Consider the following 18634-nt stretch of genomic DNA (forward strand, 5'->3'; position numbering starts at 1 on the left):
GAGAATTAAGCTGCATTCAGTGATATACTGAGAGACATTTACAAGAGCATATAGTTGACATCTTGTCACCAAGTCATGAGGAAGACTTCACCTCTAACAGGTGCTGAATTTTGCAGTTTGTGTAGTCACACAGATGTCTTGTGAGCATCATTCCTCTTCACCAACCCAGGGGTTACACAAACCCTTGCCTGACTATAGATGATCATGATGCTTTTTCTTTTACCTCAAACCTCCTTGAAGCACTGTAGGCATTTCCAAAATCAAACTAGTGCCCCAAGTCAGAAGAGACATAGAGCGAAAAAAAGGGGCATGATGAACAGCCTGTGTCAGGTGCACAGCGCATCCTTACAGAGGGGGTTCCCACAGACTGGCCAAGAGACCCGATTGCCAAGAATAAAGAGGCATATGGATTTAATCCTAGCGTTAGTGAAGCAAGACTAACTAGAAAGCTCAGCATGGACAGCCTTGCCATCCAGCATGCAATGTTTTTATAGTAAGGACGTTGTTAAAATTTACTAGGGACTTGGGTTTACATCCTCAAAATCACTGATGTGCTTAAAAGCCCTGAGGGACAGGGACCTCTGCCCTTTTCATCTCTCTTTAGCAAGGATAGTGCTGAGCAGCACTACTAAATATTTGAGATAGGTTGGAGTTGCCTATCAAGCATGAGAGGTTCTGCTCTTCTGTTTCTCTAAAGACCTTCACAACTAGTAACTGAGCTGCACAGTAACCACGCAGGACTGATGTATTAACCCTAGCTGAGCCTGGTACAGCGAGGTGCAGAAAGCCTCTGATCACACAGTTGAGCTTTTATAGGGCCAGGTGGTGAATCAGACTGTCCTTGACTCTTCAGTTTGTTTTTGTTGTATCTCCAGGCAGATGAGTTTGCTTTGGCCTTGCAAAGATGGGAAAGAAGGTGTGTGAACAGACATATTACTGGAGCTGATCAGCCCCTGTGAGAGTCTGAGCTTGGTAGCTCATGCCTGTGCGGTGCCGACAGGATCACGCAGCTCTTCCTCCTCCAGGGAAACTGCCAGGGCGAGCCCCTGCCTGCCCAAAACGTACCTTCTGCCTCCCACTTCAACCAGGGGAACTAAACTTTCTTGCCTATCTGGTGGTGTTTTGTCAGTGGTTTTTTGCGGTGACAGGGGAAGATTTGTAGATGCTTTGGGTGTGTGGTTGGAGACAAATGGCTCTGTTCTGTCCCTGGCTGGCCTCAGCCTCTGAAGAGGCGGATGCATGCGAGACTGGGCTGAAACCAGCTTTCTCTGAGCTGACCTCCAGGGATCCTTAATCGCCAACAGGCACGCCTGCCTCCCCTGAGCTCAGCAGGCTTCGACCCAAAGGAGTCAGGGTGAAGCACCTGGGCTCTGTTTATTCCCTTGGACCAAGCGTGTGTGCATGCCTGCACACATCTGCAGAGTGCAGGGGTGAGGACTGCCACAACCACCCGTGTCTCGGAGCTGAGGTGTCAGCCCATGGCAGAGGCAGGATGCTGTGCAGGGAGATCAAAGAGGAGAGCTGAAATGAAAAGATGGCTAGCAGTGGGGGAAAATCCTTGAATTCCAGTATGAAGTTTGCTCCTTTCTTTCAAATCTGTGCACTGTTTAGGACACGCATAAGCCATATGTTAAAGGAATGACTGTGGAGCACATGTGTCTTCCTGAGTCTTTACCTAGTGGTGGACTGACTGGAGGGAAGAATAAGCACCCTGGGAGTTCCTGAGCAAGAGACATCAGCGGACTTTGCTTAGGTTGCTGTAGAGGACTGTCTGTACACAGGAGATGAGATTATTTTCTCCTATTGATTCAACTCCTAGAACTAAATACCACCTCCCATAATAAATGGTCCAGTAACCATTAACAGTTTTAGAGGCAAAACTTGAAGCTTACTAAACCTTTTGTGAAAGATAAGCAGGCTCTGTTACCAATTTATAGGGAAAGTGAATAAAGAAATCCCTGAATGATTGTCTCCCTGGCCTCAATATATCTTCTGGGAAGAACTTTCTAAGGCCTGACTACTAAGGCTGCAGAAGAGGAGATATTAAGCAGGCCTGGTGATTTATTTATCTTTCAGGAGACAACATTGCTGCTTCATTTTTTCCACTACAGATGATCTTCTTTATTTTAATAGTATTATTAAGCATTGACATTTAAGCAGACCCAATCAATATTACATTTCCAATTCAGGATAATAAAAAACATGCACAGTAGAAAGAAGAAAATAAAGCTGGTGATGCCTTACTGTTCCCATGTCATAACCAGGGAGTGTTACTGTGCTGGAAGAGCTGCTGCGTGTTGCTGCCTTCTGTTCACGATGTTAGGGAGAAGTTTCAAGGAGAGTTGGGGGTTTGGTACAGCTGTAGCATGTATTCACTCAAAGAATTTGGGGCACTTGATGGGGAGACAAAGAAGAAATGTTTCCTGTCAGGATTAATGGAGAGAGATTGGCTTCACTTGCTGCAGCTCATTATAGAAAATTATCAATGACAAATCACGTATGGCTGTGAGAGGCAGGGTGCTCTTCTCACCTTTTCCTTCTCATTTAATGAAAACAAGCGGCAATAGGTCGATCAAGCGCCAGCACCATGAGCCAAGACAAGCAGTGCCTGATGGCTACGGTACTGGTTGGGTTTCTTTGGGTTTTCTTCTTTTGCAGAGGATGTTGCGCAGCGGTGCAAGCAGCTGTGCTGCCTCTTAGGCTGGAGCGCAGTGCGAGTGCTGCGGTGCTGCCTCGGCTCTCCGGCCACCGAGTCTGGTGCCAGCGTCACCCCATCCTGCCTGGTGCTGCACTGACTCCTTTAACCTGCCTGCCCCTGGGAGGGAGGAAATTTGGCCCAAAACCCTAGGCTCCTGCCTCGTCAGGCTCTGAACCATTTTGTAATAGCTTCAGTCTTGGCATCCCAGGAAAGATTTACAATAAGCTCTTCCTTAACGTTTGGTTTCACTTGCCCTTTTGAGTTAAGGTCAAGATCAGAGAGTAGGCAAATAGGCTTTTCCAACTTGCAGACACCCAGCTGCCCTGTCCTCCAACTCCACCTCTGCAGCTAAGTAACAGTTTATCAAAGCATTCCTTCTTTCTGTGCCTTTTTTTTTTTTAAAGCCATTAAGGAAAATGCCTATATTTAAGTTAAAGCACTGTGACTATTCCTCAGTACCACACGCATCACGCAGGCTGTACAAACCTGTGTTATGGTGTTTTCTGAATCAAATGCATTACATCTGGGATGCAGGAGGGCTTTCTTCACAATTTCTCAAAAAAAAAATCCCCAGCTTGCTTTGAGAGGCAGTTTCTTGCTCCAATGGGCAATTGCTTTCCCTGCTAGAAATGTCTTATTTTTTTTGTTGTGGAGGATGCTGCTAGATGAAACAGCCAGTAGGCATTGGAATCTTTCCCTGTGTAAATACTAAAGGACATGAGTGGGTCACCTTTTGGTCTTTAGTTGGCTAAAAGTTATTTGTACTGAGCTTTGCTGCTCTTCTGTTGTAAGGAAGTTAGTTTTTCCTAATCTCCAACCATTCTTGTACCTCTTTTCCCAAAATCTTGTCTGCTTTTACTTTGTGGGGACAGTGGAGTTAGTTGGTAGTGCTCGAAGTCTTGTCAGTGCCATGTGTGGATGGCAATGCTATGTTCCTGCTCTTCAACATTGCCCATCTAAGTGGGGGAAATAGCCTGGTCAACCAGCCAGCTGCTGCTCCAGGAACTCAAGTTATTGAAAGTAAAGGAGTATTCCATGATCCAAACTCCTCAGACAATTGCTAAGAACAAACAGAGGTCTCATTGCTTGACCTTACTGTATTTGAGCCAGGAGAAATTAAACAATCCTGGTCCTTTTAAATTTCAGGTCATGGAGGATGCATGAGGAACTTTCTGAAAATACACTTTAAAGCAAAAACAATAGGAAAAGAAGATTTTAAAGTTTCTGGAGAAGCACAGAAATAGTAAGATGGATGCATCCTTATCACCCTGTCCCAACAGCCAAGGCGTGGAACCGGTTTGCCCTGGTATCTCTAACCTGATCCCTGTGACACTGACTCCCAGCTCAGTCCTGGAGGAGCTCCTACGTGCAGAGCTGTGCCTGGTTCCAGGCTCCTGCTCCCAAGTCTTGCACTGGGGCTGCTCCTACAGGGAAGCCTGAGAGCAGATGCAAAGCTCTGTGTTTTGGGTGTGAGCTGATACACACTTAAAATCTCGAGCCTACTATTTTCTCTCTTTCTCCACTTAGTATTCCTGTATGGCTGCTTATTATTATAAGCTGTTTGTTCAACCTTGCAGGCAATTATAAGAACAAATAGCCTAGTGATGTATTGACTTTGCGTGTGTCTTTCTTTGACAATGCCCCAACACCTCCTTCCCTAAGACTGCTCTTCCATACAAGAAAACGAGGAGAGAGTGAGTGAATGCCATGTATGCAAAGAACTCAGACATTTCTTTACTCACTCAATCCCAGATGCTCTTTTCCCAGGCCTCATATTCAAGCCTTCACTAGAAATTTGAGAGAAATGCTTTACTGTGGCTGCTGGTTTGGCTGCTTTTCAGGTTCAGAAAGAATCTCCTATATTCTCAGCCCCTTTTTTCTTTTTTTTTTAATATCTCTCCAGAAACTTGTATTATCCTCCTTAACAGTGCAGAAAAATATCCACATGTGTGTAGTATTTTAGAGCTTCTTTGTAGCATATGTTCATCTCTGAGACTAAAAAAAATCTCTTGGTCCCAGTCTCATTTTTAATAGGATAGTGAACTAAGAGGATACATGAGGATTATTCTAATCTCACCCTGGAGCTCTTTCCAGCACTACTGCCTATCTGGGACCCATTATTGAACCGCCTTTACTAGTGCTCCAGAAAAGATGTGCTTATCTTGATTTAACAAGTAATGATAGCAAAAGCAAAAGCCTGAGCTGTCATGCTTTAGAAAAAACAGATTAGCTAATTGATTGTGAAAAGAAGTATTAGGCTGGAGCTAAACATCCTTTGGGGTGCCGTCCTGTCCTTGCTTTCTTCTTTGGTCCCTTGAGAATACGTTTGTACACTGGAGGGGGGTGTGTTAAACACAACCAGCTACTCCTCCAAAGCACATACAATGGACTGCTCAAGGTGAGCTGCTTCCTCGTCTTGCAGCTCTCCATTGCTGTGGCAGAGGTTCCTGCACACAAAGCTTATATGCTTCTCTATGTACTTCTCAAACCTTTGAGGGCTGGGGTCTTAGATAGGGAGAACACAGGCATGGAAAGGGCTAATTTCTGGCAGGATTCATGTTGCAGGTGGTGGGAGACCAGTTCACCTGGAGGTAACAAAGTCCTAGCAAGCATGTGTGAAATTGGTCCTTGGGACACCATAGTCACTCTCCTACCTCTCACCATTTCACTGTGGCAATGAGGGTGTGTGAGAACGTGATTTTGACCTCAGATACTGCAGTAGCTGGTGTAGTGTCACGCATCCCTTCCCTTGACCCTTCTTTATGGGTGAGAAAAGAGCTTTCCTCCCTTGGGTGAGGAACTGAGGGAGGGAGGCAGGCAGGGTTCAGTTGCACAGCAAGACTGGCTGAGCCAAGCCAGGACTCGAATGCAGGTTTTACCTGCCTGTATAGCTCACTGCATGATATTTCTCTCCCTTTCACACTGAAAATAGCTACATTTTGCCAGGAGACTCCAGTCTTAAATGCATCTTTAGACAGTTTCCAGAAGGCATCACAGAATTTCCCAAGCAGAGGAATCACTGCTGTTGACAGCACAATAAGAGTCACACACATGGTTTTTCCTTTTCTCTCCTCCCTCCCCAGGGTGAAATTTCTAAAATCTTGTACACTGCACAGAATGCAAACAGACATTGGGTTAGTTAAAAACATACTTCTCTTTATTTGAAAGTTTTCTGTCTACAGATAAAAGGCAGCTGATACATTGCATAGTATACCTTTTTTTTTTAGCATGCTTATTATTCAGCATGTCTGAGAAAAGGAATGATTACTGGCTCTAACTTCCCACAACAAACAGTAAAGTTAATGGAATAATAAATTAAAGTAGTAGTAGTCCACATTATGTATGAAATAAATGTTAACAGATACAAATAAGACATGAATGATGACTGATTCAGTTTCCCTTCTCCTCAGGAGTTCAGTGTCTTATGAGAGTGGTTGCATAAGTTGAGTTTTTATTAAAATGCAGAAGTGCTCTGAAGCTGTGAAACACAAAAGCCACACAGGTTTTTTTTATTTGAATGGGAATGTCTTCAAGAAACCTTGCTAGTAAGAATGAGGGTGCTGTTCTCCTGCCCCTGTGACGGTTGGTTACTGTCCCTGTCATTGAGTCCTTGCTGCTGCAAGGAGGCATACTTCACGCTTCAGCTGTGGCTGATCCTGGCTCTAAGGCACACACAGTGCCCACCAACTATTTATATTACAGGCACAGCCTCTTCAAAGGACAAAACTCCACACACCCCTCAATGTGTGGGAGAGGGGGGTCACACAACCTTAGCATACTGGCCCTCATCATCCTATATAAATGCTCATTGCTGTAAACTCAGTACCCAGGCCCTCTAGGGTGTTAACGCACCAGCAGCTTCTGCTGGTTTTAAGGGAACAGCTGTAAGAGATATCTATCTTGTCAGTGTGCTTTCTTTTCTGCTTACCTGAACCCACAGTGGGTTTCCATGAGTGCTTTCTGGCTGACAGTCACCCCCCAGCAGCCAGGCTATGTGTGCCCAGCCAGGGTTTCCCAGGGGAGCTGGTCCTCTGCATGGGCTGAACATCAGTGCCACAGGCTGCTGCCCGCACTTGTCAGGCTGCCTAGAGCAGGGATTGAATGCCTTGCTCATCTGTCTGAGGGAGTTTCAGAAAGTGCCAAATCTACTATGGGGAGGTAGGTATTGAACAGGGACTGTCTGGCAAAGCCCGGATAAAGAAACTTGTCAAACAGAGCAGCAGCGGAGCAGCAAGATCTCCATCTCAGACTGGGGATGGGAACCAAATAGCAGAGTCCACATAAGGTAAAGATCCAAGAGTCTCTACTGCAACATGGATGCTGACCCATATATTACACAATGAGAAAAGTCAACCATGTTCTGAATTACAGGGCTGTAATTCCACCCTGAGGATCTGATGACTACAGAAACCACCTGAGCTCTGCTTCCCTGGTTTGACAACCGTATAAGCCTGGATGCAATTATAATCCTGTTGTATGTCTCAGCTGCCTGGTGCTTTTTTTTCCTCCCTCCCTATGTACTTAACATTGAGGTAGAAGTTTCAACTAGTATTAAAACACATAAAGAATATGAACACAATCTTAGCGGGCTAGTAGTCCAATGACCTTCAAAATTTGCAAAAATCTTCACAATGTGGCTATAAAATGAGTAATTGAAATAGCGGAAACAAAGTCATTCTAAAAATGTCAGAAAAACAGTATTAAAAAGCACAGTACTGAGATGGAAGACATTTGCTTCATCTACTGGCTTTAAAAAAAACACAATCAGATTTTTTTAAAAGTCTCCCTCTGCAACAAATAGGAGAAACAAAATTTTTTGTTATGTCAGGTATATTCTGGTATGCAAGTAAGAGTACACAATAAATTCCTAAAGGCATTAACTGTTTTGAACAACAGTCTAAATACAGGTCTTACATACAATATTAGTTGGCTTCAGTTGAACATGGATTTTATTTCCTATAAAAATACATGTTTAAGTGTGTGTGTATATATATATACACACATGTGTCTATTGCAAAAAAATCTGCATTCCTTCTGAAGTTTATAAGGAAGATCAAAGTAATATAATAGTAGTAATAAACTTTACAAGGATACTTAAATGACTTATTGTTCATAAAATATTTAAATGTAAGGAACACAAATCACCAACATACATAGTAATTTTTTTGTGCTTTACAATCCATGTAATACTAAAGCAAGTTTATATTAATACCTAAATGAAGAGAGTTAGGCTACTGCTATAGGGGCTGCTGTTAGTTACCACCACTGTACTTAATACCACTGAGTAAACAAGGTCCAAATTTCAGCTGAAAGAACTTGGTTAGCTTGAATTTCATCCTATTGATTTAATTATTGGCAGGAATGTGAAAATGCATTCAGCGTAAGAAAGCTGTTAAAGCTAAAGGAAAAAAAAAAGTTGTTCTTAGAGCTATTTTTCAAGAACTACTAGATGTTCCAGCTTTAACACTACATTTTTAAATCAGGGGAAAAAAAATCCATGAGTAAGGAAGACAGATACTGTTTATGAGTCTTCAAGGGGAACATTTCACTGACATTAAAGGTAACTTTGCAAACTCACTTGAAATGTATCAATTTGTAATCTACACATTTACAGGGGATACTCTGCTCTGAAAGCTGTTTCCCAATCTGTGCCAAAACACGTGAGGCTGTGTAGAATACTTCTGATGATAGACCTCCAGGCTCTGTTTCTCCATAATTGATTTAGTTGTTAGTTGTGCAGGGAGAGAAGAGATCCCTGAGGCTTGGTAAAACAGTATTCAGTTACTAAAAGCAGCCCTTTGTGAATTAATGTCATCCTACCAGCTTTTTTTCTGCTCCTTATTCCTTCAAGTCTTGTTTTCCTGGACACCAGCTGCCACAGAGGAAGTCTCCAGCCTTTTCTTCTCCTGCCTCCTTGGCTGGCTGAAGTTGCACCAGCACGGTCTGGAGTGTCTCCTTCACCACCTGGATCTCCCTCTGCAGAGACTGTGCAAGCTTTATTAAGGAATAAATCTATATGTGATTGGCAGTCCCTTTTCTTTTTCCAAGTTATTAAATAAATTCTTGTTCTGCTGCTGACAACAGATGGCCATGGCTATCTAATTGTAGCTTCAAGTTCTTCCAAATTGTTTGGATTAAATATTAATACATTTCTCACAGTTGCTTTAAAAAAAAAATCTAGGCAAACTGAAGTTCTCAAGTAGCATTATTTAGCACTTCAAAAAAGGGAGAGGATGGGGGATACTGCTTGGATACCGTTCTCATGGGAAGGAAGGAGATGAAGAAATTGTACCATGGGGGCAGCAGCACCAGCCGTGAGTTCACTGCTGGATGGAGGGTGGATTTTGAAGCCAGAGACGCGGACCTGGATGGATCAGATCCCTGGTGAAGGCAACAGGGCAGCGGGAGCAGCCCGAGACATACGCCAAGTGACCACAGCTTGTGTGGCATTAGCGAGCTCAGCACCATGTGCTATGCAAGGCGGGATGGGAATCTAGGTAAGCAGCAAAATTAGCTTATAGCAGAGAATGTGCTTCTGCTCTACTTACCTCCAGAAGGCTTTAATCTTTGTTGAATTATCAGTGTAATTATAGTGCAGAAAACACAAATATAAAGTTATACAAGGCTCCGCAGTGAATGCTTTGAACAAGTTGAAAAGCAAAGAGATGAGCAGTAGCAAGCGCATGCTGTCAGGCATTAAAAGGGATAAGGCCACCAGAAAAGCAACTGATAATTCAATAAAAAGACTTCATTTGGTTAAGAAAGGAGAGTTTTCCACATTTTATTTGCCATTGTCTAGTTCAGGTTTCCTGCAAGGCACTCAGGAAGAAAATGATGGCAAATGGCTTGGCCTCTTAAGAGACCTTCCACTTCCCTCCTTCCCCGGCTCTACAATGACAGAGGGAAGGTGTCAGGTGGTGGCAACAAGAATACAAGGGGTGCAGCAGTGAATAGACTGGCAGATGAAGGTAGGATCTGCATAGTGGCAACTGCTGAGACATGCAAAAGTTTTTAAGCGGCTGGGCTTCCTAGGCAGTACACTTTTTGTTCTGATGACTAGTCTCTCCCGGGACTAAGCACAGTTTGTACTATCAGCACATCGGCCTTTCTGCTGATAAGATTATGTCAGTGAGACTATCCGCTGTTCAATCAAGTGCAAGGACTGGGTGTAGCTCAGTGAGACAACCATCATTGTATATTTACATACATGAACTATGATGTTTTACTCCTAATATGTTCACCAGCAGTATTCATGCATACTTCTAACTTCTAGACAGCTCTATTAATCTAAAGGGATTCTGTCTGTGTAATAGCAGTACACACAAAACTTCTATCCTAGGATTTCAAAGCACTGTACAAGGACAAATTAATTATGCTTTGCATCTTCTCTGAAGTAAGAAACATTATTATCCTCTTATAAATGGTCCTGGACTGCCCAACCCTCTGCAATTTAATCACGAGGCTCTGCTGAAAACCTAACTGGTAAAACAGAAATTCTTCAGTTTATGAACACCGTGAAGCCTCTGAAATTTAATTACTTCTGATGCGCAGCCTCTGACTACATGCTGTTATTTGTAATATCCCAAGCAATTACAAAATTCTTTTCAGGTAGAGAGAAAAAGCAAAATTGAAACATTTCACTGCCAGTGGATGAGAAATCCTGCAGGATGGAGGAGAATGAAGACAACAGGGAAAGAAACTCTTAACCAACAGAAAGATGGAGCAACAAGAAAGATGACTGCATAGTCTAACTACAGCAAATTTCAATAACCTCATAAATAATACCACAACCAGCTGTAGACCAGTAACTGTCAAATGAGCCTTTATGGCTAGGCAAAATATATGGTATATGGCTGAGCATGGAATCTCTATCTATATACAGAGGTTATGTCTGGATAAACAGCCTCACCCATTTTAAAAATGCAAAAAACTTAGTTTTGCATGGGTCCACATGCAAATGTGTCCTTTGTGCTTAAATCCTCTATGCAGTGCTGCAAATATTGAGCCAGTACCAAAGGCAGGAACCAAAACAAGTTTCAACTAGGAATATTTTCTGGTCCTGCTGTCTTCCTGTGAAAAACTGGCAAAATCTCTCCAATGTCTCACAAGCAGTAAATTAACGTACTTGGGAACAGCTTCACACAAACACAATCCACATTCTGCAACAATGCTGCAGCTCTAACGTTGTCTTGGTTGAAGCTTTTCACTTATTTGACTTCCTCTCCTTAAAAAACTTGAGCATCATGACAGAGTCCATGATTTACACGGAGATTAAAAGCAGATTGATTACTGTAGAAAAAATGGGCTCATCAACGTATCTTCTGTTCTCTCAGCACAGATGTTTAGGGAAAAGAGAAAAAAGGTAGATATTACAAACCTTCCTACAGGAAAGGTTAGAAACTAAGAGTATATTGTAAGACAAAACGCTTTGGAAGGATAGTCAAGGACTACCACAGAGCTGAGGTAAGGGCCTATGGCATTCTGGAAAATAACAGCAATTTTGGACATCTGAAGAGGAAATTAAGTCTTAAAGAACAGAAATAACCAGAAAGAGGGTTTTTTTTACCTGGTTAACTATTCTGCTTGTTTCTAACAGCTGAACGTTACAGTGGCTGGAGACAGAAGCTCAGCTAGATGTCCCACTACATAACTGCGCGTGTCTCTCCTAACCCCAGGCACCAGTACACACGGCAGGGCCAGCCAGCTGGAAAGCAGATCTGCAGAAAAGGACCTTGAGCTCATGGTGAACAGCCAGCTGAACATGAGCCAGCAATGCATCTTGTGACAAAGGTGGCCAACAGCCTCCTGAGCTGGATTAAGAAAAGCATTGCCAGCAGGTGGAGGGAGCTGATCCTGCCACCCTACTCAGCACTGGTGAGGTCCCACCTGGAGTGCAGGGTCCAGGTCTGGGCTCCACAGTATGAGAAAGATACGGACTTACTGGAGTGAGTCCAGCACAGGGCTGGTTTAACGGACTGCAGAATCAGTCATATAAGGAGATGCTGAGAGCTGGGACTGTTCAATCTGGTGAAGAGAAAGCTCAGGGAGATCTTACCAATGTGTATAAATAGTTGAAGGGTGCGAATGAAGAAGAGGGAGCCAGACTCTTCTCGCTAGTGTCCTCTGACAGAACAAGAAGCAACAGGCAAAAAATCCAAAACAGGAAATTGAATCTGAATACAAGAAAACATTTTTTTTTTTACTGTGAGGGTGGTCAAACACTGGAACATGTTGCATGGAGAGGTTGTGGAGTGTCCATCCTTAGAGATATTCAAAACCTGAGTGGACATGATCCTGGGCAACCTGCTCCAGGTGACGCTGCTTGAGCAGGGGGTTGGACCAGATGATCTCAAGAGGTCACTTCCAACTAAACATTTCTGTGATTGTGTGTGCTATGTGCCAAAGGACCAGAATTTGGAATGACCTGGGTTTTGGCTTTTTAGAAGTGCACTCTTTGGAGTGAAGAAAAGACACCAAGCAAGTCCCTAACGCTCCTATATGAGGCCTGTGTAGTCTCACAGCAAGAGAGCAAAATGGCCTTTGGAAGTCCATCATTTACTTCTCCTTACAAAATACAGGGATGCTCATGGTACTACCGAAATCAGATTAGAAATTTCCTACTTCCCCCCTCCATTACTATCTCCCTCCTTCACATCCATGAATGTGTTCCTACAAACTAACATAATACCCCTCCTATGTAAAAACCAAAATACTCTGCCCAAAAACTACTGAACAAAAAACCCAACAGAATGACTGCAACATTTTGAAAAACTGATCACTTCAGTGGTCTGTTTATCAGCTGTCTCCAAATCACTTGTTCCAGCAGAAAATGGAAGGCAAAGAAGCTGCAGCACATGGGTGGAAATACACTGACCTACCTCCATCATGGCGCAAACAATGCAAGTGGAACCACGCTGTCTCAATGTGACACGTGCTGGGAAGGGCTCACACTCCTTTCATCCACAATAAAATCAAAGAAGGCACCATTGCCACCTCTCACTTGCGGGATCCAAAAATTTCTTCCAGGTTCCCCCAGGGTGAGATTCCTCAGTGAGGTACAGCTGGGGCTAAATTCTGCATTCCTGATTCTGTCGAAAACCTGCACTGGTGTGTAAAGCAGGACTTGTATGAGAGCCTGCTGTATGATAAAAGGGAAGGGTTAACAAAGTGACCTGCAACACCTAATGAACTTTTAGGCACAAAATTCTGTTTTCAAAATAACTGTTTAAAATGCCCATTTTAAGGCGAGGAATGGAAATTGCTTTTATAACAACAGTCTGGCCAGGTTTTCTTCTAACAGAAGTATTTTCACCAGGAGGAACTATTACATGTATTCAAATTGTCTATCAAAATGTAACTGCTAATTAAGAACAAAAATGACTGTGAAATTGCAATATAGGCTCCATTTAATTTTACTGGGAATTCCAGGCCTTTACTGTCAGGAAAGTAACACCTCTCATCAGCTCTGCAGACACCAGAATGAGTCACCTCTCATCCTTTGGTTTTTCCAATTAATGATGTGGACTGTTTCCATACACTCGCCAATGATTAACCATAATTGAATGTTTTGTGGGTTTATTTGGTCGTACTACATAGAATTTAGCAACTATTTCATAGTGCTACAGAGGAGCTCTTCCCCCCCCTATTGTTTGATGCTTTTTATACAAAAGTACAGCTTAATATTTGCTGTGAAAGGCTTCAATAATAAATGAGAATCCCAAGTGGGTCTGTGCCTGTACTCAGAATCAAGAAATATCACTGGATTTCTCCTTTGTTCAGGTCGTGCTGGCAATTATGATGAGCAGCATGGTTGATTTAAGTGCGCTATGCCATCAAAACGTAGAATGAAAAACAATGACATCTGGGATTTTTCTTCTAATACAAACTTAATTATTAATCAAAGCTATGACACACACTAAACATTGGCAAATGGCTCGAGAGCATCAGGAATTTATTTTTCTCAGTGGAGTCTTTAAAAGTCTTTTAATAATCAGACAACAGGACTAATTTACATCTGTGCAGCCCCCAGTTAGACTTTTGACCTAATACAGTTTGTAACATTCATGTGTAAGGCAGTTTTTTGGGGGATGAGGGGAAGGGCAAAAATAATCAGCGAACAAGAGTTTGAAAAATTTATCCTACTTTCATTACAATTCCAGATCTTTAAGCTCCTGCTCTCAGAGTTCTACAGACTTTTAATGAAGACTGCATAACTGTCCAATATTTGGGATAAGAAATTGTTTTATTTAAAACCAAATAAACTACTGTGCAAACAATAGATCCATCTATTAATCATAAATTCTTCTACTGAGGCTAATTATTGGCATCAATCTCAGTGCTAGTTCCTGCAATACAGGCAAGTTACCAATGAGTGAAAGTTTATTTTATAGGCACTGAGCAATTTTTTTAAAAAAAAAATAAAAATCTACAGGTCTGTAGCATTGTGGTAGCTATTTTTCTCATTCCTTTTTGAAGTACAGCACAGCAGTTACATGTGCCAGATGGTAACATTTTATGCACATTGATCTGGACTACCTCTGAAATAGCTACTGAATGTTAATGAGGGGTAGCTGAATTGCTGAACTGCTTCTCTGTATGTCCCTATGTTTTAAACATGGTTTCTTATTTTGCGACTGATGGTCTTGCTAGGACCAGGATATCACATAGTGTGCATTCCTATATTTAGATAACGTGAGCTGAATTTCACTGATAGAGGAAATCAGATCTATATCAGACAACTGTGGCTTAGAACGAGACATCTACAACTCTTCTCAAACTTTCAGTGAATTAGATTTTATTTTTTTCAACTAACTTGCAGTTTCAACAGCTACAAAGAAATATGCATGCTCCACAGAAAATACAAATACTACTATTTTAAATACTTGTAGTGTATTTTCTTCAGGAATCAAAAAAGCAGTTTTTCAGCTTATTTCACCTTACCTATTAAACTGTAACTATGATCAGACCTGACTGTTTGGTTTGAATATGAACTTAAGTCCACTGCAAAGAACGTGTAACTCCAACCCTCAGTGTTCTTCTATTAGGGTCAATGAGAAAAGCTCATTTGAGAGCAAATATACGTAAGGGAGGAATAAATTCGATGCTCTGCACACAAGACACACATATCCATATAGCTCTGAAAAGAATGCGCACAAACAGCATCAGGGAAACACAACTGCAACCGAGCATGCACACTGTTAATATAATTAAAAGAATATTACAAACTGGCCTGTGGTAAATACAAGAAAATAATCTTTCTGTACATTGAAGTGCTTAGAAAAGAAAGATTTGAAGTAGTAACAAATTAGTGACTGGATTTCTTCCCTCCAATGAACACACCCCCCCCCCCCCCCAGCACCTTGCCGCCCACCCCCCTTAAAGTTTGATACCTTTAAAGAAATCAAGTTTCTAGAACAGAAAATTTGCAATGAGCTGGCAATAGATGGCCAATTACCTAAAACACAGTGGTATTTCCACACACTCCATTTATTATCCTTTGCTCTAAACAATCTCCTGCAGGACTGCCTGCCTCAGCTTAGGAGAAACTGAATCCTTCCTAGCACCATCACCACCCCAACTCACCTTCAGGTGTCTGGAAGGGCTCCTGTGCTAACCTCTCCAACCTGAATTTATTCATCTTTCTTCTTTATCCCGTTGCCTGCCACCTCTTCTCCACTAAAACCTAACCAGCTAAGTAGTCTCATCTTCCTTAGCCTCACCGGTTCTTACTCTCTTTTCCCTCTCTTAGAAGAACAAAATCTTTTTTACGCTAAGTTTTTCTATGGAAGTTACAAATGAAACAATACTCTGTGCTCTTAAATTTTGAAAAATATCCACAGATGTAGGCCCAACAAATGCCTTATAAAGATTAAGCAATCTTCAATCAGATACTGAATGACAGATGAAGCACAGAAAGAGATGAGGGTGCTTTATAAGACAACATCTCATCTGGTTACTTGCACTGGAGTGTTAAAGGCAGATTACATTGCATAGGATTCCAAATGATGCATCTGCTGCCCATTTTTTTAAAAGGGAAAAAACAAACTACATATGGCAATGTACACAGTCTGAGTCAATGATGTAGCATTTAATTTAGCTCAATCATGTTGGGAAATGCAGGTGCATGGATGCTTGTATCCATGCAGCTTTTGGTGCACTAGGTATTTACTTCTAGGAGCATTACGAACAAAAGGATTTTAAACAGTAGAATAAAGGCTTTTCAGTGCCTAATCTCAATTTACAAAGAACTAACTTCTGTTTAAATCAATTAAAGCTGGATCAGACCACAGTGAAAATGCACTGTAGGAAAACTTGCCTCAACAAAAATGCCCACTTCAGCAAGACAATCAGTTCTCCCCTTCTTAATGTATTTAATCTACATTAAGAACTAGTATTCCATGTGAATCTGAAAGGCAAGTATTTCACATACATGCTTATGTAGATCGATAAGTATCTATAGCTATAGCAAAAAGGATATGAATAACTCCTTCATCAACTCTGCAGGCGGAAGTTTGCAGTTCATCTTCCAGATGCACCAACTTCTCACTTATTGCTTCACATTTTTCTCCCAACTCTGCAGAAAATATGAAGAACTCCTACAGGAAGTTGAAAAAGAAAAAGCATGTTTGCTGCTGACTACATTTTTCTACATCAAATTTGCATGAAATTAAGGAGAAAATAAAATATTAGTAAGGGGATATGATACTTCGCGGTGCTAAGACATTGCCTGAAAGAAAATTCCCATTAGAGAGACAAAAAGTTGTTACTATACAGCAAATTGGTGATTTATATGAAATGGAATGAGCTTGCGGTCTCAGTCTATTTTCCCAGCAGAAAAAAAGTCATGATCTCACTTTCAGCAGAGGATTAAAGGGGTGTGAAGACTGAACTGCTCTCCCTCTTCCCTGTTGTCTCACCACATCAGGGGAGGGAAATCTCATGCTGGCTACACCATTCACCATTTAGGTTCCTAAATTCCAAGTTGTTCATGTAAATATGATTTACACTTTCAGGCCATTTAAATATTTCAAGCGGCATCACTTTTGGTATCTCTTATAAACATAAAATGTACTTACTTTTTTGAGGAAAAATCTGGCTAGAATACTTAGGGATTTTGCTCAGCTGGTCAGAGAAAATGCATCAAAGTCTTAGAGATTACAAGATGAAACTACACTTTTTTACTGTGTTATCATGAAACAACACTAAATTTTCAAAAGTAATGCTTCTCTGCTTGGAACTTATACAGAGAAACACTTTTTCTATTTTAAACCAGTTGCAAAATCCTTCCTGTAAGTTCGTCTGCTTTCAGATATACTGCACAAGGATAACTTATATCTTTTACATTTTGTTGGGAAGCCACCCAAATAAGCAGCAAGTAAGAGGGGGGCGGGGGGGGGGGGGGGGGGGGAATCAACCAATTTGTGCAGCACTGAGACAAGCCTCTCCTCTCCCTCCCAAGGCATCATAGTGCTGTCTACAGTGAATGACAGGGGTTATCTGCAAGGAAAAGATTACAGTGCCAAGATGAAGCCATGTTGAAAAAACTGGAGTCATTCATCAGCTGGAATCCAGAAAACTGGATTTTCTCTAGACCTTGTCTATGCACTCATCCATAAAGCCAGCTGTACATATGGCTATATACAATCTTCACAAAGTTCTTCTCCTTTAAAAATAGTACTTGGAGTCCTTTGCACTGATTTGTTGCTATAATAGCAGCCATCAGTGGTTGTTTAAGTGAAATCAAGCCTTCAATCAAAGGCCTTCCAAAGAAATCGTGCTAACAGTTGTTGGAACACTGCCCATTGTGAAACAATCTGATTTTTGGTAAACACCTTTACCAAGACCCCAGTTCTGTGCTACCCTTACACTTTGTGTCACACAGTACATACACAGAGTCACATGCCAGAAGAGCTCTGCTTGCTGGCACATCCTCTGTTACAGCTCAGAGCTTTGACCTTTCTGCTTTCCTAAGTCTTCTGTCAGACATGGCTATCCAGCAGCTCGCACGGGTACTCAACCAGCTGCAGCCCAAATCCTGGATGAGCAAGCTGGTTAAGAGAGGTTATGTTGCAAACACCCACAGCTTAGACATAGAGAAGCGCAACGTTTGAGAACCAGCTGGCTGAGTCCCTTGCTCTATGCGTGAGACCTGAGCAACCATCTTCAGAGTCATTACCAAATGTCAGGCTTTACAGAAGCACTCCCCAGAATTTATAGATGTAAAAATGACCCATTGTTTTTAAAATGAACACTAGAGAGGAGAAGGTACATGTTCTCTCTGCAGCAAATAGAAATGTCCTTTTCTTAAGACCAGGGACAGAAGATGAGGAACAAGTCTTCCATCCAGCTGCTAAATCATTATTCAGTACACCAGCAGGACTCCATATGCTGTTAGGGAGTGGGATAGCCCAGGCAATTTATATCAATAGAAAGCTTTAAGGGAATCATTCTGTGACATGCATGCAAAAACAGATGACAGCTGTCTAAAAGAACTTAGGTCTCAGCCTAGAAGAATCAATAAATTGCAGAAACCTAGTAGTCTGAAAGCACATCTAAAATGATGCCCATCTAGAGAAAGCTCCACTTCTGAACGCTGATTTTTCTCTAACAGTTAATTACACATGAGAAAATCAGGTCTTCCCATAACCATCCCCTCAAACACAAGAAAAACAAGACAAAAACCACTCAGTGCTATACAATCATTGAACAGATTTCAATTAATGCACAAACTCCTAAGTATTGCTCTGACAGACAAAAGCCGTAAGCAAAGTTTTCAAACCAGACTCTTTCTACAGACTGTGTACTCTGACAAAATGAATTAGTCCTGGGCAGATCCTGAAGAACTGATATCTTATAGTGACACATAAAAAGCACATTCTTTCTCTTATAACATCAAGATATTGAATACTTTAGTCTGATCCAGTCACTGCTTTTATC

The 18634-nt window shown here is 41.8% G+C and overlaps 1 protein-coding gene across 1 annotated transcript in view; it reads right to left on the minus strand.

Annotated features, from left to right (window-relative positions):
• Window positions 1–8535: 8535 nt before the first annotated feature.
• Window positions 8536–18634, minus strand: part of DISC1 (DISC1 scaffold protein) — a 184435-nt gene continuing 174336 nt past the window's right edge. The window contains exons 12-13 of the mRNA XM_059832667.1: window positions 16183–16293; window positions 8536–8692 (exon numbers count right to left, since the gene is read on the minus strand). Of these exons, the coding sequence (XP_059688650.1) occupies window positions 8537–8692; window positions 16183–16293 (267 nt within the window). The 3' untranslated portion in view covers window position 8536. The remainder of the gene's footprint in view (window positions 8693–16182; window positions 16294–18634) is intronic.

Source organism: Gavia stellata, chromosome 2, assembly GCF_030936135.1.
Source record: "Gavia stellata isolate bGavSte3 chromosome 2, bGavSte3.hap2, whole genome shotgun sequence".
Taxonomy (NCBI): Eukaryota; Metazoa; Chordata; class Aves; order Gaviiformes; family Gaviidae; genus Gavia; species Gavia stellata.